The following is a 26,496-nucleotide window of genomic DNA, read 5'->3' on the forward strand; positions in this document are numbered from 1 at the left end:
AACCGACCATCATACTTTGAGCTGTGATTTTCATTAGCTCTTTTCAAGAACCTTTCAGTGGTGTTCATTACTCTCCTCAATAGATTTAATAAATATACACGGTATTGCTCAGTTGAATAATTTGGCAATTGTTGCGAAATAATGAGTACCGTATATGGTAACACAGGATTCTGGCCATACACTAAAAAGAAAGGCGTGTCCCTGAGCGAAGCATTATATGCAATGTTGAAAGCTAGCTCAGCTGTAGGAAGCATGGCGTGCCAATGAAGGAGGTCATCAGCCACTAAGTAATGTAAAATTCGCACTACTTCCCTAATATGCGATTCCACTAATCCATTTGCTTTAGGCCTATATGCGGTCACTGAAAAGTGTTAAATTTTCATCAAGTCCGTGACTGGTTTCACCACCTTATTTATATACTCAAGACCATCATCACTTATCAAAATTTTCGGGCAACCAAACCTAGTAATGAAAGAGCACAGCGCCTGGGCTAATGAATTTGCAGATTTATCCAACATTGCGTAAGTATGAGTGTATCGAGTAAATGCATTCACAAATACACATATATACTTATGTTGTGTTAACCCAGTAGGAAATGGTCCTACTACATCCATATGCATTCTATAAAATCTAATAGGAATCACAGGCCACTTTCTAGCTTCCAGTAGTGTTTTTATGTTCTTTGAAACAGTTACAAGCATGACAACCTTTTATATAATTCTCTATAGATTTTTTCATTCCTAACCAAAAGAAGGATTCACGTGCTCTCCTTAATGTTCTGTCAATCCCTAAATGCCCTGCATACAGACTTGCATGTACAACGTGGATAGCTCGTTTAATAAAAATGAGGTAGGAAGAACTACCCGTGCACAAAATTCCCCTCCCCTTTTCTCGTAAGCACAGTATAAGATATAATTTTCAATAAAAAATTTCTCACGAGGCACATTCAGAAATGACGGATAACTCTCCAAGTCCCCTTTAATCACTGCTCGCACTTTTTCCATTCATTCCTCTTTTTTTCTGTCCCTCTCAGACTTCTTCTATGTCCCAACCTCCCAAGTCAATCAAACCTGCATTATCAGGGGATTCATTATCAACACCCCTGGTCATGTCCTCGGCCACCCACATATATTCACTTTCACGGCTCATATCTCTCTCTCCCTCGAGTGTCCTCTCTCTCTCTCTCACCCCGTTTTCTGAATGCTCATCGGGAGAATTCCCAATCTGTTCTCTATTCTCTCTATTTTGATGGGGTTTTTCAATATTTTGGTTACGTTCTTCGTTCCTCTTTTGTGCCCTTGTTGTTAGGCTACTCTTATTACTGCACCTCTAGAGAGAGCATCAGCTACCTTGTTAGCTTTACCTTCTATGTGGTGAAAACCCTTTATATTAAACTCTAGTAATCTCTTAATCCATCTCGATTGTCGAGAGGTCAAATCATTTTTATAATACAAATCACGTAAGGGGCGATGATCACTTTGCAACTCAATCGGCTGACCTAAAAAATAGCCAAAAAATAGCCAAAGCCTCTCGATCGAATGTACTATAATTCTTTTCTGCCCCTTTTAACGCCCGGGAAACAAAACAAATGGGTGGCTCTCTGCCTTTATCATCTCATTGAGAAACTACGCCACCAATAGCTATGCTACTCGCATCTGTTGTCACTAAAAATGGGCGACCAAATCTAGGATATGCGAGTAATTCATTGCTAGTTAGGGCAGCTTTCAAATGGTTCAAGACCTTTTCTTCTTCCCTCAGCAATTTATTACTTTTTGTTTCTTTAAAGCATCTAAGGGTCTCGCTATCTCTTCAAAACCTCTTATGAATTCACAGTAATACCCAGCAAGTCCTAGGAATCCAGCTACTTCCTTAGAGTTACGTGACCAGGGGAAATCTCTAATAGCCGCTAATTTACTGGGGCAGGGTTGGATACCTTCTGGGGTTATTATGTGATCTAAAAATTTGACCTGAGAAAAAATTTGCACAAATTTATTTTCATACCATTACGTCGCAATGCTTCTAAAACTTTACGAATATTATTATTATGTTCTTCGGCCGTTTTCCCTGTAATTATATCTAAATAAACAAGAACATTATGGGCAATTAAGGGCGACAAAACCGCCATCATTACTCTAGAAAAATGACTTGGAGCATTTTTAACACAGAAAGGAAGAAAATTAAACTGAAATAATTGATCGTTGGCTATAAATACCGTTTTACATTTACTGTCTTCCTGTATGGGTATTTGATAGTATCCAGATTTTAAATCAACAATTGTAAAATATTTGCTATCCCATACTTGCACAAGTAATTCTTTGATCGAGGGCAATGGAAATGCATAATCCTATAATCAACACACAATCTTACCGAGCCATCCTTTTTCCTAACAGCTACAATTGGAGAAGCCCAGGGGGATTCACTCTCCTCGATTATCCCTTGTTCCCTTAATTTATTAATTTCCCTTTCTATCTCTCCCTGGAAATGAATGGGTACCTTATAAGGCCTTGACCTGATCGGCCCCGCCTGCCAAGTTTCAATGCTAAAGGGAAATTGATCAATCCTCCCGGGTGGCTCATCTCCAATTGCAATTGCATCGGAATAATTATTGACAATGTCACTAACTACAGGCTGATATTCTGACGGACATCATTTTCGCGCTTGCATATTCAAATTCTGAGTGTGTTCGTCTGTGCAGGCTGGAGTTGTGGCTCCCAACATCCCATTATAAGCAATTTCACATAACTCTAATTCACACACAGAATCACTTCCTAAAACAACTTTTATTTGACAAATTAACTATTGTTATATCAGCTCTGTTCTCTTTAATTTTTGTCAAGCTCTCTAATATTATATGGGCCCAATTGTCATGGGGTTTAACAACCACCTTGGTTCCTTCCGCAAGAGGGCGACACAGGGTCACAGATATGCTCGTAAGGGTCAGGGGAGACAACACTTCTCTCTCAGGTACTGCTGGTACACAACTTAAATGTCTCTCCGAGATAACACACGCACTTAATGTCTCATGACTTTCTATCGGCAAAATGTACCCTCCTGCTTTTACTGTTATTGTATCTTTTCCCCCAAAAATGCAAATTTGATTATTAGAGATAAAATCTATTCCTAAGATAGCCTCGATTCCTGGAATTCCCAAGGTGGGCAAGACAAAAAAATCATGTGTTAACTTCGCAGACCCCACCTTGAATTTGAAGATTGTTGTATGGTTTATGTGTAGTTTATTTCTCCGGGCGTGTCAAGATTGATTGATTGATTGATTGAAAGTTTTCTGGCATCCTGACATCTAAGGTCATTGACTCCGATAGCATTTATTATATATGAAAAATAAAAGAGAATTCAATTAAAACCATAAAAGTTAAGTCATTATAACAGTTAAATAGTTTCCAGAAGACCTACTGTATTGTATTTTGTTACATACTAATTTTCAATTTTTTTACCAGGGGTTTTTCACGCATTAGCTATTCTATTACCCGCCATACGACATTTTCACCATACGAAACCAACTCCGGAACGGATTAACGTCGTATGGCAGGGGCCTACTGTATATACAGTTTGTGCGTATTGCAATTGCACGCCTAGCGGCAAATGCTCATGAAATGAAAAACCCCCATTTAGCACGCCCAACATAAAGAGAGAGAGAGAAAAAAAAATTATTATGGGTACTAACCAAAACTAGTACTTCGTGATGTCGCTCTTCCTTTTCCCTGAAAGAACTTTACGAAGGCGTTTGGGGACAAAATCGACAAGATTTTGCAGTGTCTCTGGTTTCAAAGCCTCCCAGAACTCTCGCAAGGCAGCCTCCAATTTTGGAATGGAAGATGTGTCACGGTCTCGTAACTTGGCTTTCACAATTGCCCAAAGGTTTTCTATGGGGGAGAGGTCAGAGGTGCTTTTCTTTATGAAAGTGGGGTAGGAAATCTGCAATCTTAGCAACTGTCAGTCTTCAAGGGAAGGTAACTTAGTGTGCCACCTGCCAGGAGCCTTCCTCGTGAGTCTCCTTCACAGCTTGGCTCAAGGTACCTTTGTCTTTAGTAAAAAAATATGATACATCCTTAGCATCTAGATGCCTTTGAAATCAAAGTCGATCTTCATCCCAAGGTGCATTATATCGAAACTTGACTTAGGACTAGAACCAACTTATCTATGTTGACCTGGATGCCCTGTTTGTTGCAGAACCCCAGGACTATGTATCTTGTATGGATTGCATTCTGTTCCGAGTTTGACAAGAAGAGTGTGTCAACCAAGAAAGTATCTCATCACCCTTATGCCTCTCTTACAGAGGGAGGCTCCAACAGGTGTCATAGGCCGCAAGAAGACTTGTGATGTCAAGGGCAGGCCGAAAAGAGCTTTGAACTGTAAAACCTACTGCTCCAAACAAAAATCTAAGGTGTTGAGACTTAAGGAGGATGGGAACTAGGAGGTAAGCATCTTTCAGGTCAGGTGAGAACCATTTGTCTCATCTGACCGCTAAAAGGACCGACCTTGGGATCTCCATTTTGAAACAAGTCTTCATTACAAAATGGTTCAGACGAGAGGTCTATGATGGGTTTCCAAGAACCAGATGTCTTTTTGATGACAAACTTAAGGCTATAGAAACCGAGATAAAGTGAAACCAATTTTATTGCTTCTTTTCCTCCCAGTTCTTCTGACTTTGCCTGAGGAGCTCTTCCCTTCTCCAATGACTCTTGGTATGAGTTGATTGACTGATTGATCTGAAGTTCTCTGGCATCCTGATATCGAAGGTCATTGATTGACACCAATATCGTTTATAATAAAGTGAGATTAAAAGAATATTCAATTAAAACCAGAGAAGTAAATAAGTTTATAAAAGTTAAATAGCAATAAGACCTGCTTCTGATAAAAATCTAAAAATGCCACTAAAAGTAAATAAGTTATAAATTTCAATAGCATTACGAATACCTGCTTCCGATATAAATTTAAAAAATGCCACTAATATTGTACGTCACATCAAGACCAAGGATCTTGGCAAGGATGAACCTGCCATCTTCACCAGGAGCCTCAAACATATCTATTTCTTTCAGTGCTATAAGTGGGGCATTCAGTCAACAAATGCCTCACTGTCAAGGGTATCAAACAGTCATCGCAATATGGCTGGTGTTGGCCAGCCAGCAGAAACTCCTGTCATCCGAGTGTGACCAATGCAGGTACGAAAAAGTAGTCTCCCATTTTCAAGGCATCCAATTATACTCTGATGGGGATATACCCACGGATATTTCTCTCATTTAATTTTTGCTTAAACTATCCCAATGCTGTTATAAATAGAATTCTTAATTGCTAGTAAAAAAATCATTACAAAGAATGGGAGACCTTCTTGGTAACAACTCGGCTGCAGCACTCTTTGCCAGTGAATCTGCCTCTTAATTTCCAGACACACCTACGTGTGCCGGAACCCAGCAAAATCGAACTGTTATACCTTTTAGGTCAATAATTAAAAGCCACTCTAAAATCTTTAAAACTAAAGGGTTACTACAATTAAAATCTATTAAGGCTTGAAGGACACTTCTTGAATCAGTATAAATGGTAAAATTGCCCTCCTCTTTTAACGCTATTTACTCAATAACGGTTAGTATGCCATATGATTCAGCAGTAAATATGTATGGATTGATTGATTGATGGAAAGTTTTATGGCATCCTGACATCTAACGTCATTGATGCCGATAGCATTTCTTATGTATGAAAAATAAAAGGGAATTCAATTAAAACCATAAAAGTTAAGATGTCATTATAATAGTTAAATAGTTTTCAGAAGACCTGCTTCTGGAATAAATCTAAAAATGCCGCTCGCATAGTAGGACACATCATGTCAAAGAATCTTGGCAAGGATGAACTTGCCATCCTCACCTCGAGCCTCAAACAGATATCTATTTCTTAAGTTATTATAATTAGGGCATTCAGTCAATAAATGCCTCAGTGTTAAAGGTACTAAACAGTCCTCGCAATACGGTTGGTGTTGGCCCTTCAGCAAAAACTCATGTGTCAACCGAGTATGACCAATACCCATTTTCGGGGTATCATGTTATACCTCCAAGGCGATATGATATTTGTTACTTCCCTAATTTTATTGCCATCTAGACTATCCCAGTGCTGTTGCCATTTATTACAAACAAATTTCTTGATGTAAGGTAGGAAGTCATTACATGGAATGGGATACTTCATTGGTAGCAACTCGAATGCCGCATTCTTCGCCAGTAAATCTGCCTTCTCATTCCCAGACACCCCTACATGTCTTGGAATCCATCAACATCGAACTGTTATACCTTTCAGTCCAATAACAAAAAGCCATTCTAAAATCTTTAAAACTAGAGGGTTACTAGAATTAAAAACTTGTAAAGCTTGAAGAACATTCCTTGCATCACTAAAAATTGTAAAATTACCCTCGTTTTCCAAAGGTATTTTCTCAATAGCAGTTAGCATGCCATACAGTTCGGCAGTAAATATGGAAGCTGTTAGAGGAAGTGTACCTCTACAATTAAAATCATTACTATGTACTCCAAATCCAACGCCAGCATCAGATTTGGAGCCATCAGTATCTATAAAAGTTGATCCCCTATGTTCTGCAACATGTTCCATAAAAAGAGACCTGGATTCTAAGTCAGTCATATTCTTCTTAACTCCAATAAAGTATTTACAAAAAGATACGTCAGGTAATTTCCAAGGAGGCGTTCATGATACCTTGAATGGAAGCACCTTAATTCTAATTATATCCAGACTGTTTAATAATTGTTTCACCCGAAACCCACAAGGTTGAGGAGATTTTGGGTGCAACTCAAAGTATGTTGAGTGCCTTACAAGGCTTGCAGTCTGAAAGGCTAAAGAATTAGGGAGTCTGCAATCTAAACCAATACCGAATAATAGAGGACATTCGGTAAAGGTCTAGAGGCAACTCCCCAGCATCAACAAGGAGACTTGTGATAGGTGAGGTTCTAAACGCTCCTGTGGACAATCTAATACCTGCATGATGTATAGAATCTAATATTTTTAACCGGCATAGGGTGGCTGAGGAGTATATTTCGCATCCATAACTAATTTTGGATAAAATCAAGGCCTTGTATAGTTTTAAAACAGGATTGCAGTCTGCCCCCATGATGTATGGGACAATACTTTTAAAAGATTCAGAGCCTCAACACATTTTTCTTTTAATGCTATTAAGTGAGAAACCCATGTAAGCCTACAAACGAATATCAACCCTAAAAATTTAGCTTCACTTGCACATGGGACCCGTTGACCTTTGATGTATATATCCAGGTCTAGATGTACTCCCCAGATACGACAGAAATGGACAATTGTAGTTTTATTTAACGAGAACTTAAATCCATTCATATCGGCCCACTGGATTATTTTGTCAATAGTTTCATTTTTCTCTCAACCATTGCCATTCTAGTTCCAATGAATGATATGGAGAGATCATCCACAAATAATGTTGCAAGGACATCCCGGTGAATGACTGAGGATATCCCATTAATTGCTAGTGCAAAAAGGGTTACACTCAGCACACTAGCCTGAGGAACTCATCTTCCTGGCATTTACTCTCTGATAGGGCTTCCCCAACTCTCACTTGAAAAACTCTATGTTTAAGAAATGACTGAATAAATAGTGGTAGTTCTATTAATCCAATCTCATGGATTCTTTTAAGTATACCATACCTCCATACAGTATCATATGCCTTTTCAAGGTCAAAGAAGACTGTCACATGGTGCTGTTTGGAAGCAAAGGCTTCACAAATGGAGGAATCAAGTCGTATCAGCACATCAGTCATTGAGTGCATTTTTATGAATCCACATTGAATGGGTGATAAAATACCCTTCTTTACAAGGTACCACATCAGTCTTACATTGACAGTCTTCGCCATGATTTTGCATAAACACGATGTCAATGCAATTGACCTATAATTTGCTACTAAAAACTTGTCCTTACCGGGTTTTAAAAAGGCTAAAATAATGGCTAGTTCCCAAACACTTGGATAACTATGATCATGCCATATTCTATTGAAAATGCTTAAAGTGAATAACTTTGTATTAACCCTTTTACCCCCAAGCTATTTGGAACTTTCCAACCCTTAACCACCAGGCGTTTTCTTTTACAAGCACATTTTGCAATATATATTTTTTTGAATAGCTCTAACAGCCTTAATTTTTGTCATAGAGAAGTCAGGTTCATCTAATTCTTTTGGAAAATGTCTGATTTTCTCATAAAGTTATCAAAAATATACAAAAAAAATGTAAATAGCAGTTTTTTGCAAGGACGTACCGGTACGTCCATGGGGGTAAAGGGATGAGTTTTGGGAAACGTACCAGTATATCCATTGGGGGTAAAAGGGTTAAAAGGTACGTGTTTAATCATTGCATATGGAATTCAATCGGGTCCAGGGACTGTATTGTTACATGTAGCAAGTATAGAACCAAATTCTTTTTCAGTAAAAGGAGAACTGTATGACTCTTCCTTTCTTGTTGCAAAATTTAAAACTTTCTTTTATTCAATGCTCATATACTGGTGACCAGGAGCTGCTTCACACTTGCACAATACATTTGAAAAACGGTCAGCCAGGGCATTGCTAACTTCAGTTGCTACAGTCATATACTGGCCAATTAACCTTAACACTAGTGGTGGGTTTGGGGTGAATCTGCCTGCTATCCATTTGACTTTCCTCCACACAGATGATGCTGGTGCTCTACTGTTAATGGAGGAAAAAAAACATCCAAGACTGGCGCCTAGCTTCTTTCATGGCAAGACGGCATTGTGATCTACATTTCTTGTATTTGACTAAATTCTCCTCAGTATGGCAAAAGTGCAATCAAGTTGAAGACTTTCTTGTGGCTCTGTGCTGGGCAGTTAGTTCTGATGACCCCCAGGAGACTGGTCGTCATCTGAATATCCCTGTTGTTTTGTGAATGGAAATTGACTCCTCCTGTGTGAAGAGTTCCATTAAGTAAGTCTATGGCATCATCAACACTTTCAAACTTCTGCATTTCCTTCAATTTCACTTATCTCCCGAAATCTATCCCAGTCCGCCTTATAAAGATTCCATCGAGGCAATCTCTGTAAAAGTGGACCATTGTTGGTGTTTATAATAATTGGTGCATGATCACTAGTATGCCAATAATCTAATGTTCTCCAATTAAAATCGAGAAGAAAGTTACAGCTTGCAACTGATAGGTCAATGCAGGACAAGGTACCTGTCTGAACATGAAAGTGTGTAGGCTCTCCTGTATTAAGGAGTCTTACATCTTCATTCTCCAAAATTGATAATATAATATTACCCCTTGCGTTTGCCAAAACATCAACCCATAAAAGATGTCTACTATTAAGATCTCCTAGTAAGAGAAAAGGTTGTGGGAGTTGTTTAATCACCTCTACTATATTATAATGCGAGAGGTTATCATTTGGAGGCAAGTAAAGAGAACAGATTATTTATTTTCTCCCAATATCAATCTGTACAACCACTGCCACCAGAGGGGTACAGATAGACACAGATATTTGGGGAACATCTCGATTAATGTATATAAGACTTCTCTCATGGCTCCCCGCTCATTGATCATATGGTGTCCTATAGCTAACATACTCTCAAGGACAAGGAGTATTAGCATCGAGTTTGCTTTCTTTTAAACACAGTTATAGGGGAGTGCTCACGTATGAGGAGCTTAAGTTGTTCATATTTCGTCCTTAAACCCTGCCAATTCCATTGCAGAATGGAAGAAAAAACTATGATTTATTTTTTGGAAGACACCTTAGATGAAGTCTTCCCATTAGCAATATTTACTCTAACAATATTTCCCGGTGGTATATCTAGAGAGGATCTTGATAAAGTGGGTAATTTGTTCGTCTTTTTCTTTGCGTTCTTTTGATCTAATTGTTGAGGAGGATGGTAGACCTCTACTTGAATTTCTTATTTGTTTAATTCACCTTCCATTTAATCAGAAAAATCAGCACACAAGACATCATATTCATTTGAAGTCGTGACTTTAATGATTCTTATGGTAGGAGGCGAGAGAGATAGAGGCCCCTCTCTTTTTCGATTAGAAGGTTGTGATCTGTCAGGTTTTTGCACCTTCCCCACGATAGGTTGACCAGGTAAATTGGTTTCGAGTGGAACCTCCATCAGATCAGGCAAGGACAGGGCATGAGAGAGGTTTGTACTATTGTTTTTAATAGGAGTAGATGGCTTTTGAATATCTTTTAGATCTTTAAGTATGTGTTTTGATTTTTCTACAATCTCTGGATATAAATATTCAATGGGACTTTCAACCTTTTTAACTACTTTTACGTGTTTCTTTATGTTAGAATAAGGGATAAAGTTTTTGTCTGTGTGCTCTGGTAAGTTTTTCTTCGTAAGTTTTTCTTCAAAACCATTGAAAAAGGTTGCATTGGTCTTATCTGCTTTTCAAAAGCTCTTTTACGAGCCCCTTTAAAAGTAACCCTTTCCATGGTTTAATGGCCTGAATTTCTTTTTCAAAAATAAACTTAATGCAGCTTTTAGATGTAGCTGGGTGTGCTTCCCCACAATGTATTCAATTTGGATTTTCTATGCATGCACCATGATTATTTTTTCCAGGGTTGGCACTAACAGCTGGCTTATTATTTAGTTTTTCATTGCATTTCTGGCATAAATGGCCATACATTTGACAATGATAACATCGTAATGGTGAAGGGATATATGGTTTCACCTTCAAAGACAGCCAACCAGCTTTAATAATATTTGGTAATCTGCTTTGCTCAAAAGTTACAATCAAAGTAGCAAGAGGAATATGTTGTTCTCCAACTCAATTACTCATTCGGACTACTTTTACTACTTGACTTATCAGTTCATTCTCAATTTCTTTTTCCTCTATGTCCAGCAATTCTGGAGCATATATCACACCCCTACTCTGGTTAAAAATGGGGTGCGAAACGATTTTTAAACTACGACCATCCAATTTTGAAAGTGTTTTTAATTTTTCACCTTGTAATGGGGAAAGTGTCTCAATCAAGAGACTTCCATTTCCCTGGGGAAGAATTTTTGGCTGCGCTCCACATAAAGCAACTATCTCCCTGTTGGCTTTAAATACATTTACACATTCATGTCTTGCATTTTCATATTCCAAATTAAAAAATTTCTCATAATTCACTACTTCATTGTGACCAGGTAATACTTCTACTTTTCTATATCTTTCTGTACTGTCATCATTTCTCACTCTCTCTCTCTTTCTTCTTCTCTAGTGTTTCTTTATCATTATTTCCATAACGCATGTAAGGTTCCAACGTTACAACATCAGAACCCGAGTTGGAGCTGTCTGTACCGAGGTCCATGTTTGTATTTTCCAGGTCGTCAAAAGAGGGGTGGTTTTTTTTTGATAAGGGGAAGCCGGGTTATCCACCTCTTATCGGAGGATGTCAGTCCTCCTATCCCATGTGGCCCAACACGAGAAGAGACTTCAGCGGGGACCAGTCCTTCATTAGAGAGGGGCTGCCTCTCTTAAGGTTGGGGTACATTGGTCAGTGGGGGTGGTTAGCCCCTCCTACCGGCGACTCCAATGCCTGGCCTCACCCATTACCCGCAAATATGAGTGACTTGCAACCGGATCACTGGAGCCTTAACAGACTTAGTTTGCACCCAATGGGGTCGGCCAGAGGGTGATGGCGTCTAAATTGGCACAGGTTGAGATGGAATGCCGTCCATCCTACACTGTGCCAAATCCAAAGCAGCAGCCAAAGCAAAATCAAACAAGCCAAAGTCATCAACAAGTACAAGCCCAATAGGAAGAGATGGGAGAAAAAAAGAAATAACCAAAAGGAAAAGAGAAAGTGCCGACTGATTTAGTTGGATCAACAGTTGGCCACCGAGGTCCCAGTAAATATGGAAGATATAGGAGGAAGTGCCCCTATACAGTTAAAAGAACTAATATTTACTCCAAATCCAACACCAGCATCGGATTTAGAGCCATCGGTATATATAGAAGTTGATTCCCTATGTTCTTCAAAATGTTCCATAATAAGAGACCTAGCTTCTAATTCAGTCATTTTTTTTTCAACACCAATAAAATATTTACAGGAAGATATCTCTGGTAATTTCCATGGAGGGTTGATGGTATCTTAAATGGTAGTACCTTACCTTTAATTTTATCAAGACTGTTGGATAATTGTTTTACTCAAGAGCCCTAAGGTTGAGAAGATTTTGGGTACAACTCACGGTATCTCAAGTTCCTTACAAGGCATAAAAGCTAAAGAGTTGGGGAGTCTTTGTGACCTAAACCAATACCGAATAATGGAAGACATGCGGTAATGGTCTAGAGGTACTCTCCAGCATCAACAAGGACACTTGGGATAGGTGAGGTTCTAAATGCTCCTGTGGACAATCTTATACCAGCATGTATATAATCTAATATCTTTAATCGCCTTCGGGTGGCTGAGGAGTATATGTCACACCCATAACTAAATTTGAAAATATTAAGGCCTTGCATAATTTGAAAATAGTTTCACAGTCTGCCCCCCTGAATGTATGACACAATACTTCTGAAAGATTCAGAGCCTCAAGACATTTAGCTATTAATGCTTTTAAGTGAGAAACCCATGTAAGCCTACAATCAAATATCAAACCTAATTATTTAGCTTCACCTGCACATGGGATCCGTTGCACTTTGATGTATATATCCGGGTTTGGATGTACTCCCCGGATAAGACAGCAATAGACAATTGTAGTTTTACTTGTCGAGAACTTAAATCCATTCATATCGGCCCACTGGATAACTTTCTTAATAAAGGGTTGTATTTTTCCCTCAACCATTGCCATTCTAGCTCCAGCAAATGATATGGAGAGATCCACAAATAATGTTAAGAGAACATCCCGGGGAATAACTGAGGATATCCCGTTAATTGCTAGTGCAAAAAAGGTTACACTCAGCACACTACTCTAGGGAACTCCTTCTTCCTGGCATTTACTCTCTGATAGTGTTTCCCCACCTCTAACTTGAAAAACTATGTGAAAGAAATGACTGAATAAATAGTAGTAGTTCTCCTCTTAATCCAAACTCATGAATTCTTTTAAGTATACCATATCTCCATGTGGTATCATATGCCTTTTCAAGGTCAAAACAGGCTGTCACATGGTGCGGTTTGGAAGCAAACGCTTCACAAATAGAGGACTCAAGTCATATAAACACATTAGTCGTTGAGTGCATTTTTCTGAATCCACATTTGAATGGGTGATAAAGAACCCTTCTTTTCAAGGTACCATATCAGTCTTATATTGACCATCTTCTCCATGATTTTACATAAACAAGATGTCAATGCAATAGGCCTATAATCTGCTGCTAAAAACTTGTCCTTAACGGGTTTTAAAAAGGCTAAAATAATGGCTAGTTCCCAAACAATTGGATAACTATGATCATGCCATATTCTATCAATAATGCTTAAAATAAATAACTTTGTATTAAAAGCTACGTGTCTAACCATTGCATATGGAATTCCATCGGGTCCAGGGGCTTTTTTATTGTTATATGTAGCAAGTGCAGAATAAAATTCTCTTTCAGTAAACGGAGAATTGTATGACTTTCTATCTTATTGCGAAATCTAAAACCTTTTCTTCAATGCTACTATACTGGTGACCAGGAGGTGCTACACACTTGCATGGTATATTTGAAAAATGATCAGCCAGGGCTTTGCTAACTTCGGTTGCTCCAGACATATACTGATCATTTACCCTTAACACTGTTGGTGGGTTTGGGGTGAATTTGCCTGCTATCTTTTTCACTTTCCTCCACACAGGTGATGTTGGAGTTCTACTATTGATGGAGAAAAAAAATGACAACCAAGACTGGCGTCTAGCTTCTTTCATGGCACGACGGAACTGTGCTCTACAATTTCTTGTAAATGACTAAATTCTCTTCAGTATGGCGCCTGCGCAACTGGGTTAAAAACTTTCTTGTGGCTCTGTGCTGGGCAGTTAGTTCTGATGACCACCAGGGGACTGGTCGTCGTTTGAATATCCCTGTTGTTTTGGGAATGGAATTGACTCCTGCTGTGTGAAGAGTTACATCAAGTAAGTCTATGGCATCATCAACACTTTCAAACTGTTTTGCATTTCCTTCAATTTCACTTAGCTCCAGAAATCTATCCCAGTCCGTCTTATAAAGATTGCATTGTGGCGATCTCTGAAAAATTGAACCATTGTTGGTGTTTATAATGATTGATGCATGAACACTAGTATGCCAATCATCTAATGTTCTCCTATTAAAATCGAAAAGACAAAGCTTGCAACTGATAGGTCAATACAGGACAAGGTACCTGTCTGAACATGAAAATATGTAGGCTCTCCTGTATTAAGGAGTCCTACATCTTCTTTCTCCAAAATTGATGGCATAATATAACCCCTTGCGTTTGCCAAAACATCAACCCATAAAGGATGTCGACTATTAACATCTAGTAAAAGAAAAGGTTGTGGGAGTTGTTTAATCACCTCTACTATATTATCATATGAGATGTTATCATTTGCAGGCAAGTAAAGAGAACATATTGTGTATTTTCTCCTTATATCAATCTGTACAACCACTGCCTGCAGAGGGGACAGATAGACAAAGATATTTGGGGAACATCTCGACAAACGAATACAAGACTTCCCCCATGGCTCCCAGCTCGATCATATGGTGTCTTATAGCTAATATACTCTCGAGGACAATGAGTGTTAGCATCAAGCTTGCTGTCCTGTAGACATACAGTTATGGGGGAGTGCTCACGCATGAGGAGCTTAAATTCTTCATATTTCGCCCATAAACCCTGGTAATTCCATTGCTGAATGGAGGAAAAAATTATGGTTTATTTTTTGGAAGACACCTTAGATGAAGTCTTCTAATTAGCAGTATTTGATCTAACAATATTTCCCGGTGGTATCTCTCTAAGAGAGGATCTTCATATATTGGGTTTTGTGTTCGTCTTTTGATCTAATTGTTGAGGAAGATGGTGGACCTGAACTTGAATTTCTGATTTATTCAATTTACCTTCCAGTTGATCAGAAACATCTGCAGACAAGACATCATATTTGCTTGAAGTCGTGACTTTAATGTTTCTTTTAGTAGGAGGCGAGAGAGATGGAGGTCTCTCTCTTTTTCGATTAAAAGGTTGTGAGCTGTATGGTTTTTGCACCTTCCCCACTACAGGTTCACCAGGTAAATTGGTTTCAAGTGGAACCTCCATCAGATCAGGCAAGGATACGGCCTGAGAGGGGTCTGTACTATTATTTAGAATCGGAGCAGATGGCTTTTGAATACGTTTCAGATCTTCAGGTACCTGTTTTGATTTTTCTACAATTTCTGGATATAGATTTTTAATTTGAGTTTCAACCTCTTTAACTACTTTTACATGTTTCTTTATCTTAGAAGTGGGAATATAATTTTCGTCCGTGTGCTTTGGCAAGTTTTTCTTCAGAAGCATTGAAAAAGGTTGCCCTGGTCTTATCTGTTTTTCAAGAGCTCTTTTACAAGCCTCTCTAAAAGTAACCCTTTCCATGGTCCTAATGGCCTGAATTTCTTTTTAAAAAATGAACTTAACACAGCTTTTAGATGTACAGTAGCTGGGTGTGCTTCCCCACAATGTATGCAATTTGGATTGTCTAAGCATACTCCATGTCTATTTTTTCCACAGTTTGCACAAACAGCTGGATTATTATTTAAGTTTTCCTTGCATTTCTGGCTTAAATGGCAATACATTTGGCAATGATAACATTGCAATGGAGAAGGGATATATGGTTTCACCTTCAAAGATAGCCAACCAGCTTTAATAACATTTGGTAATCTGCATTGATCAAATGTTATAATCAAAGTAGCAAGAGGAATATGTTGTTCTCCAACTCTCTTTTTCATTCTGACTACTTTTATTACTCCTTGATTCCTCAGTTCATCCTCAATTTCTTTTTCCTTTATGTCCAGCAATTCTGGAGCATATATCACACCTCTACTCTGGTTGAAAGTGGGGTGCGAAACGCATTTGACACAATGACCATCCAATATTGTGTGTTTTCAATCTTTCGCCTAGTCTTGGGGATAGTGTCTCTATTAAGAGACTTCCATTTCCCTGGGGAAGAATTTCTGTCTGCCCTCCACATACAGCACCTATTTCCATTTTAGCTTTAAAAACATTTACACGTCCATGTCTTGCATTTTCAAATTCCAAAATAAAAAAATTCTCACAATTCACTACTTCATAGTGACCAGGTAATACTTCTACTTTTCTATATTTTTTCTGTACTGTCATCATTTCTCACTCTCTCTCTCTCTCTCTTCTTCTCCAGTGTTTTCTTGTCATTCTTCGTATGACGTGAGTAAGGTTTTAAATGTTACGATATTAGAACCCCAGTTGGAGCTGTCTGTACCGAGGTCCATGTTTGTATTTTCCAGGTCGTCAACAGAGGGTTTTTTTTTTTTTTTTTTTGAGAGAGCAAGCCGGGTTATTCACCTCTTATCGGAGGATGTCAGTCCTCCTATCCCATGTGGCCCAACACGGGAAGAGGCTTCAGTGGGGACCAGTCCTCTATTAGAGAGAGGCTGCCTCTCTTGAGGTGGGCATACACTGGTCAGTGGGGGTGGTTAGATCCTCCCACCGACAACTCCAATGCCCAGCGTCACCCATTACCCGCAAATATGGGCGACTTAAAACCAGATCACTGGAGCCCAACTCTTAACAGACTTGGTCTGCACCCAATGGGGTCTGCCAGAGGATGATGGTACAGGTTGAGATGGAATGTCGTCCATCACGCACTCTGCCAAATCCAAAGAAGCATCCAAAATATAGTCAAACAAGCAAAAGTCTTCAACAAGTTCAACCCCAAAAGGAAGAGATGGGAGAAAAAAAGAAATAACTAAAAGGAAAAGAGAAAGTGCTCTCTGATTTAGTTGGATCAACAATTGGGCACCAAGGTCCAGTGGGAAAGCAGTTCCCACTGTTCATTAGAGCCCAGCTGCTAATCCCTAAGCCCCCCACCCTAGACAAGGCTTCAGCATCTGGGGGGATTTAGCTCACGAAATTTATCCCAGTCTGCATAATCAATAATATGCCAATCATCTAATGTCCTCCAATCGAAATCAAGAAGGCAGTTAGAGCTTGCAATTGAAAGGTCAATGCATGACAAGGTACCTGTCTGAACATGGAAGTGCATGGGCTCTCCTGTATTAAGGAGTCCCATATCCTCATTCTCCACAATTGATGAGACAATATTGCCCCTTGTGCTTGCCAAAACATCATCCCATAAAGGATGTCTACCATTCATATCTCCCAGTAAGAGAAAAGGTTGAAGGAATTGTTAAATGACCTCTACTAAATCATCATATAAAATATTATTATTTGGAGGTAAGTACAGAGAGCATATTGTATATTTTCTCCCTATATCAATTTGTACAACCACTGCCTGCAGGGGTGTACAAACATAAGGGTATTTGGGGAACATCTCAACAAACGTATGTGAGACTTCTGCCATGGCTCCCTGCTTGTTGATTATATGGTGTTCTATAGCTGACATACTCTCGAGGAGTAGGAGTGCTAGCATTTAAGCTTACTTTCCTGTAGACATACAATTATGGGGGAATGTTCATGAATTAGGAGCTTAATTTCATATTTTGCCCTTAAACCCAGACATTTCCATTGCACAATGGAGGAAAAAACTATGGATTATTTCTTGGAAAAACTTTTGGATAAAGTCTTCCCATTAGTAATTTTTGATTTAACACTACTTCCCGGTGGTTTTATTAGAGAGGGTTTTGATAAATTGGGTTTTATGTTTATTATTTTCATTTTGTCCTTTTGATCTAATTGTTGAGGGGGATGGTGGACCTCAACTGGAATTTCTGATTCATTTAAATTGACTTCTGGTTGATCAGAAACATCAACAGACAAAACGTCATATTTATTTGATGGCATAACTCTAATATTTCTTACGGAAGGGGGTAAGAGAGATAGAGGTCTCTCTCTTTTACGATTAATAGGTTGTGAGCTACCAGGTTTTTGTACCTTCCCCACTACAGGTGCACCTGATAACTTGGTTTCAGGTGGAATCTCCATTAAATCAGGCAAGGATATGGCCTGGGAGAGGTTAGTACTATCCTTTGCAATGGGGAACAAAGGTTTGATAGTGGTGGGCAATGTCTTTTTGTTGATACTCAATGGTAAATCTTTAGGAGGAGATATTCTTGTCTTATTAGGCAGCACTTTATCAGTAGATGGTGAATTTCTTTTTCGAGAACTACCTACCGTAATAGGTGGGTTAGATGATTCCCGAGGAACTTTTTCTCCTGTTTTTAATGTCTTTGCATATATAGTAGATTTATTTAATAATCTCTTTGCATGCCCCACGCCTTCATGTTCAATAATTGATTTACTGAGGGCAGCCTCTTCCAACTTATAACATTGGCTGCTCCTATCATTAGATTTATGATTAGAGTTGCAGTTCAAGCACCTTGCCTAGAGTGTACATTCTCCATGGTAAAGATTGGAGCAAGTATTACAAATTTTATCATTCTTGCAAACTTTGGAAGGATGCCCAGATTTAAAGCAATCAAAACATTGCAGTGGCTTATGCTTAAAAGGTCGAACTCTAATCCTATCATTTTCTATGTCTATGTGGAAAGGTACATCAGCATCCAGGAAAGTAAGGATAATCATTGATGTTCCAGGTACTTTATGTACTTTTCACACTGACAGTGGACACATAGCCAATATCTCCTCTTCAGTAAATTCAAATAGATCCCTATTGAAAACCACTCCCCTTCCATAGCTAAAGTTTAGATGGAGTTTGGTGTCCAATTTGATATCATTTTCTGTCTTTAAATTGGACAATATGACAGACTGTGTGTATGACTTGGCCTTTATCAAGTAACTTTTATTGCCGAATCGAGATATATTTCCAGGTGCGATTGTTCCTACCTTCTTCTAAAGAAATTTGCAGATCTTAAAATAATTTTCTGTACCTCCTGTAGATTGAGCAAGAATCCACATTGGTGGTTTGGGCTTTCTTTGGGATGGCATAACTATTTCTATGTCTTTATCAATCCAGTCTGCTGTTCTATAGACATCAAAATCTTCAGGTACCCCATCACACAGAGCACCCTTAATACTCATATTACCTACTTTAATATTAATAATGTTACGGCTTGCATTGAATGCTCCTCATGACATTTAAATGATAGCCAAGAATCCCATTTGTCCTCTTGAAGTTTCATTCTAATTTCTTTTATTAATCCGTAGCATTCAAATACTTTATGTAGCACATTATAATTAGCTTCTAATGGGATTTGAGTAACATGCGAGATTTTCAATTTTCCTGTGTTGCCCAAATTACCCTTTTTTCGAATGTTCAAAGAATAGTCCTTTTTAGTTCCTAAGTCGTCAGCGGAATTGTCTTTAAATGAATTGCCAGAGGTCATCAACAGTGCGGGGGAGAGTCAGCATATCCAGGAGAGGGAGAGTCATCACCGGAATCCATGAGAAAAAATTAAAAGGATAATGTGAATTCAAATAGTTTAATTTACCTGCTTGAGAACATTAAGGCATCACATGTTGGAAAGGAAATTTGCACTCTCCACTATTGGCCTAATGAGAGTATACTTCCCAGATGGTCCAATCTATACCTTACCCGAAGGATAGCATCAAAACAGATAGAGAGGCAGCGGTGTAAGCTGAACCCGCCTGTTTGGACCGAGACCAAAAAGCTATGGAATCATCCTCCCCGTATCTGTAATGATGGGCTTCTGGCCAAAAGCCAATAGTCCTACCCCAAGCATTGGATCCCCCTGGATTCCAAAGACCCAACACTTGAGAATAGTTCCGCCAAAAAGGTCCAAACCATCTTCGGGATGGCCGAGATAATTCAATACTTTCGTATAGCTTTGAGCGCAAACACCTCCCAACCGTGACACCTCCTACCATTCATCAAAGCAGGCAGCAATAACGGATGTAGAAACATCAATGCCATCAAAAAGAAAAAGGGACATACATATATACACATATACATATGGGAAATTTTACTCAGAGTTGGGTCAGCAACATGAAAGAAAGTTTATAAAATTTGGAGAAGGTGCAAGTAATATTAAGAGGAAGAGAAAGATTAGAAAGAAATTTTAATTTGAACTAGGGGAGCAGAGCAATTTCCCCAAGTTCGAGAGCCATCTTGCTCGTCACCAAGTTTCAGCACGAGAATGAAATGCCGTGCTAAAGCTCAATGACTTCATCAAGGCATTCTATCATTAGGAGGGTGGTATGAGTTGAATGCTAGTGAACTGTTAGATAGGGGTGCAGCAAATATTTTTATGTTGAAGAGCTGACAAAAGTCTCTCCATAGATTATATATGACAAATCTACTTTAATGTTGTTACTGATCTTAAGATATTTTATATTAATTTACTTCAAGTATAGTTTATTTCCTTATTTCTTTTCCTCACTGGGCTATTTTTCCCTGTTGGAGCTCTTTGCCTTACAGCATACTGTAGTAACCTGCTTTTCCAACAAGAGATGTAGCTTACTGTAGGTAGTAATAATAATAAAGTGAGGCTTGTCACCTCTTGGTGACCATCTGTCTGCCATGTCGTAGGTATTTTCCTATTGAGAAGCATGGAATTGGATTCCTTTTCTTTGCCTGTTCTGTGTTCTACAGAAACATGAACAAGGGAACTCTCTAAGTTCCTCTGTTGTGATAGTTGACTTCAACCACCCTGATCCTCAAACAAACAAGAAGCTAAAATATTCCTTGAACTTCCACACTCTAGCTGGAGTGCCACTCTCCCCCACAACCCTCTCATGACAAAACCTTGTCCCCAGGAAAAGGACAATTGTAAGTCTCCTGAAGTGCTTGCTCCACACAAGGAAGGCTGGAAGAAGCAATCAGCTGTGACCTTGATTGCCTCTTCCCCGCATGGTAGGAGCAATGTCTGTTGTCACTACCCTTAAAACCTGACTCTGAGCTAAAAGGGAAGTATGACTTTACTTCACACTTGCTAAGCATCAGGGTGGATTCATTCAGAACCTGTTAGGGTAGGTTCAGCAAGAGTCCTTCCTTCACCATGGGGTGGAATGGGAACCCTGAACAGGACCGAGGGATCTGAAAAAGAGAGGTTGGTGCTGAATTTAAAGGTTACACGCAATACCTGACACTAAGGTGTCAATTCTAGGGTTGACACACCCCAATTGAGACCCTCAACATTCTTCTGCCCGAATTCTTCCAGGGCCACTGACCTTGTTACACTAGGTTCCATAAGGATAGGAGAACAGACATGTTGCTCACCTGACATGCTGACCACCTTTGAAATTATCGACGTACTGTCACACTCACCTCCTAATACCTCCTCAACTGAGCTATGTCTAAAATGATTCCCTACTTCGCATCAATCAACTGAACCCTCTCTGTGTCCTTGCTTGGAAAGTCTTTTCTTGAGCTAGGTAGTCATATGATTCACATACACTTGTCTCAAAGAGTGACCAATGTGTACATTCATCACATACAGTACGACTCAAGTTACAATTCACTACCAACAGTCAGCACAAAGAATGGTCATGAAATGCAGTTTTGCTACTTAGTTTAGCCTTGCCACATGAAGTAGAAAGGGAAGGTTGGTCTAAAGTTGGAGATCAGTTGATCTGGTCCATGCTAGCAAAGAAAAAGTGAAAATCTATGTCTAATTCTTCATAAGTCTTCTTCGCTGTCAATACTTCACAAAGATTTGAAAAATTCTGAATGGTGATTGTTGTTAAGAAGCAAGCTTCTTAGCTGAATCAAAATGCAAAAGCCAAGAGAGGTAAACAAGAAGTCTGCTCACACCAGTCACAAGATCTAGAGTAGTGTTTCCTAGAGGTGAAACTGGGTACTACCATGTTGATTTGCAATGGGAATATCACACAAGTCATGTGTGCTCTTGGTAGCCTTACATAGCTCAGCTACCTCTTTCTAGGTCACTCGACTCAATTTGAGCTGGCAGACCGGAACTAACACACTAGCAAACAGCATGCATAGAGATTTATTAGAAATCTTACTGTTACATAAATTTATGAGTTCATTAAATTAATGGAATCATACAGTTCAATCATTAACAAAATAATTTTAATTAAGGGGACCGTCCCCCATGGGGTATTGACATAACTTTCAGAAATCGAAAATCGTTTTATTGCTTCTATGTATGCGTAAACATGTCGTACATATTCCCTAGAAGTTTCAGACAATTATTTTTACAAATAACGAAGATATAGAGGTTTTTAAATGATGACGTCATCCTTACTGTGTCGTCTGCATGACTTAGTTTGACAAAATCGTCTTTGTGTGTAATTTTGCATATATATAGCGATTTTTCACTTATATTTCGATCTATCGTACGTCTGGCAGAAATGGAAGGCATTGGTAGAGTGTAGATGAACGAAGTCTACTCCTACAATAACAGAAGCCAAAGTTGCCAAAGATGTATAGAAGTTATAATGTATGCGTATGTTTACATGAAGTTCGTATGTACATTGTGTTTCCACAACGCCTTCGGGAACATTATAGCAAGGCCAATGTTACCTAAGGTTGTAGAAAGAACAAATAGTCAATCATTTTTCCAAACAATGAAAATAGCGGTCTTTAAATGATGACGTCATCCTTATGGCGTCGTCTGTAGGACTGAGTTTGACAGGTGCGCAGTTCTCTCTCTCTCTCTCTCTCTCTCTCTCTCTCTCAAATTATTTACCACTGCCATTTATACAAATACTTTTATTCTCTCTCTCTCTCTCTCTCTCTCTCTCTCTCTCTCTCTCTCTCTCTCTCTCTCTCTCTCTCTCTCTCTCTCTCTCGAATTATTTAAAACTCCTATTTATACAAATAGTATAATAACAATGTTCAACTCACTCTCTCTCTCTCTCTCTCTCTCTCTCTCTCTCTCTCTCTCTCTCTCTCTCTCTCTCTGTTTCGAAATCTCGTACCTCTGGCAGAAATGAAAGGCATTGGTAGAGGGTAGGTGAATGAAAACTACCAGCTACGAAATATCACAGTTTCCAAAGACATATAGAAATTATAATGCATGTGTTTATTTACTTGAAGTTTGTATGTTGATTGTGATTTCACAACGTCCTCTGGAATTTTATAGCAATGCCAATGTTACATAAGGTGATAGAAAGAACAAAAAGTAAGTGGAGAACAAGAAAACAGAAGCCAAAGATGCCAAAGATGTATAGAAGTTATAATGTATGCGTTTGTTTACTTGAAGTTCGTATGTACATTGTGTTTCCACAACGCCCTCGGGAACATTATAGCAAGGCCAATGTTACCTAAGGTTGTAGAAAGCACAAATAGTCAATAATTTTTCCAAACAATGAAAATAGCGGTCTTTAAATAATGACGTCATCCTTATGGGGTCGTCTGTAGGACTGAGTTTGACAGATGCGTAGTTCTCTCTCTCTCTCTCTCTCTCTCTCTCTCTCTCTCTCTCTCTCTCTCTCTCTCTCTCTCTCTCTCTCTCTCGAATTATATACCACTGCCATTTATACAAATACTTTTATATTCTCTCTCTCTCTCTCTCTCTCTCTCTCTCTCTCTCTCTCTCTCTCTCTCTCTCTCTCTCTCCAATTATTAAAAACTCCCATTTATACAAATACTATAATAACAATGTTCAACTCTCTCTCTCTCTCTCTCTCTCTCTCTCTCTCTCTCTCTCTCTCTCTCTCTCTCTCTCTCTCTCTCTCTCTCTCTGTGTTTCGAAATCTCGTACCTCTGGCAGATATGAAAGGCATTGGTAGAGGGTAAGTGAATGAAAACTACCAGCTACGAAAAAATCACAAAGTTTCCAAAGGCATATAGAAATTATAATGCATGTGTTTATTTACTTGAAGTTCATATGTTGATTGTGCTTTCACAATGTCCTCTGGAATTTTATAGCAATGCCAATGTTACATAAGGTGATAGAAAGAACAAAAAGTAAGTGGAGAACAAGAAAAAAGAACCAAGAAAGAGGGAAACCTGGATAAGAGTACAAAGCTGAAACCTGCTAACTAAAACACTGGCAACAATTACAGATCGCAGGCAACTCATAACAGGAATAGTAAACTGAGGGTTCAAATACCTCCTTTAGGGTGCATTTATGTAGGAATGAACAATAAAAGTTATCATAATAATATCTTGATTTCTTTTAGAAAAGAAGCAAAAGCTTGCTGCAAATCTTTGGGAGCTCATAACTCAAAAACATACTTATTCCCACTTAGGTACATTTTTCTCACTTATTTGTTGTTCGATATTAGAGAAAAAGATATCGTTGAAAAGAAGAATAAAAATCGCACAATTCTGTCAGACAAAATTTTGATTTTCGTTTTACATTTTTTTTCACGATTATTTTCCGTCTAGACGAGGGAAAAAAAATAAAAATTCATTAAAAAAAAAGAGAAAGGAAAATCAAAATTCTGTCTGACAGAATTGTTCGGTTGTTAGAGTAGTTTTTGTGGTATAAGTTTCAATACAATTGGTATTATACTAGTGAGGAAAAATGTACCTAAATATTTTTTTTAAATCATGATTTTTGCTCATAAATCCAAAAGTTTTTGATCAAATGACTTGAAATTTTTATATGATGAAGGTATTATATATGTCTAAAACATATATAGAAATTGTGTAATTTGGATCATTAAAAAAAAAATGGCGGACATGGCGGACGGTCCCCTTAACTGATAATTACAGATCATTCTGGCATTAGTATGTAAATTACACTTACATAAATGGATTACAGAGGAAACAAAATTAGAAAAAAGTTGCTGCAGCAAAATCTATTAGCAGATGTTGATTGTGCAGGTAAGCATAAGACAACTTAGCTACTATTATATTGTTTCATTTTGCTACTTAATATGAAGAAACTTGTTAGGTAAAAAGGGAATCATTAGGTAACTTTACTAATCCTTTTTACCCTGGACATAGTATCCTTCAGAGCAGGTAGAGGAAGGCGAGGGAGAGATCCTTGATAAGAATACAGCATGGGGCGGGAAAACCCAGTCAAAAATGTTACAGCTGAAAACCACAGGCGAGATGTGATGCTCATTGTACGGCCCTTGCCCCTGCTCTCATACATCCAACCTGAAAATATTGATAAAATACAATAAACATCTTTGAAAGGTAAGAAATATATGGCAAAATGTTAATACATTTCACTTCTCAAATACTATATTCAAGGCATTTACAGCTGAGCCAATTCATGATGATAAAAAACTAAAAAATCTTCTGCCTATTCTATACAAGCTTCCAAAACATCCTTAAAACAAGCATTTGTTTTTAAAACACATACAAAGTTAGCCTCATTACTTCTTCATCATCATCAGCTGTCACTAGTCCATTGCAGAACAAAAGCCTCAGAGATGTCCTTTTACTTGCATCTGTTTATAATCTTTCTATGCCAGTCTATATCTCCATATTTCTTTAAGTCGCCAATCTGTCGTTTTCTCTTCCTTCCCGTTTCTTTGGTAATCTCTAGTGACCCATTATGTTATTCTTAATGTCCACCTATTATCTGTCATTCTCATTATATGTCCTTCCCATGTCCATTATTTTTTCTTACATGTGGCTAGAATATCCTCTACTACCTTATTTTGCTCTTGTACACATGTTGCTTATTCCCATTATTATCCTTTCCATAGATCTTTGAGTTGTATCTACCTTATGTTCTAAGGCTTTAGTTAATACTGATAGGACCATCTCATTAAATACATTTCTTCATTTGAGAAGATGACATTTTAATTTCATAATTTCCTTTTGTTCACCAAATGCTCTCCATCTCATGCTTATCATTCTTTCAATTTTGGTCTCACATTCTGGGGAAGTACTGTCTGTCCTAGGTACATATATTCATTAATATCTACAGGTTCATCCATACCCTTTATCTACTATCTCTGCATTTTCAACATTATCATCTAGTTTTACACATTCATTTTCAGTCCTACATTTATTCTTTCTCTACTCAAATCTTCTGTCACCTTTTGCAATTCCTTCCATGATTCACTACAGAACTATGTCATATACAAACTTTAAGTTGTTAAGATATTCCCCATTAATATTAATTCCTCCATTTTCCCAATCAAAATTGTTAAAAACTTCTATGCATGCTGTGAATAATTTAGAACAGCTGAGGTCTCCCTGTCTAACTCCTTTTTCAATAACCAATAAGCCTAGCCTTGAATTACTTGGCTTTTTTCATAGTCTAACATTTTGACTAAAAATAAGATAATAGGAATTCAGTCCACCCTTCTTATATGCAGATTCAACAATAAAAACTTTACCAATAGATTCATTTTAAAAAGTAAACTATAAATATCTGCATAAAACAATCAAGCACTTGATAAAAATTTCATTGTACATCATCAATCCGTTCATCTACTCAAACTCCAGTCGAGTTGATGGCTTAACACTTGAGTGTACTTAGCCCATCTGTTCATCCAAGCATCAAAATACCCATACTCTGCATTGTAGTGTTCATACATACTCTAGCACGATCTTCTATCTTGGTGTTGTAC

The 26,496-nt window shown here is 38.3% G+C and overlaps 1 protein-coding gene across 1 annotated transcript in view; it reads right to left on the bottom strand.

Moving 5' to 3' along the window:
- Positions 1 to 25,085, bottom strand: part of whd (carnitine O-palmitoyltransferase whd) — a 379,066-nt gene extending 353,981 nt beyond the window's left edge. Inside the window, exon 1 of the mRNA XM_068376806.1 lies at positions 24,900 to 25,085. Within this exon, the coding sequence (XP_068232907.1) occupies positions 24,900 to 25,061 (162 nt within the window). The 5' untranslated portion in view covers positions 25,062 to 25,085. The remainder of the gene's footprint in view (positions 1 to 24,899) is intronic.
- Between the last annotated feature and the right edge of the window lie 1,411 nt (positions 25,086 to 26,496).

This window comes from Palaemon carinicauda, chromosome 7 (genome assembly GCF_036898095.1).
Source record: "Palaemon carinicauda isolate YSFRI2023 chromosome 7, ASM3689809v2, whole genome shotgun sequence".
Classification (NCBI taxonomy): domain Eukaryota; kingdom Metazoa; phylum Arthropoda; class Malacostraca; order Decapoda; family Palaemonidae; genus Palaemon; species Palaemon carinicauda.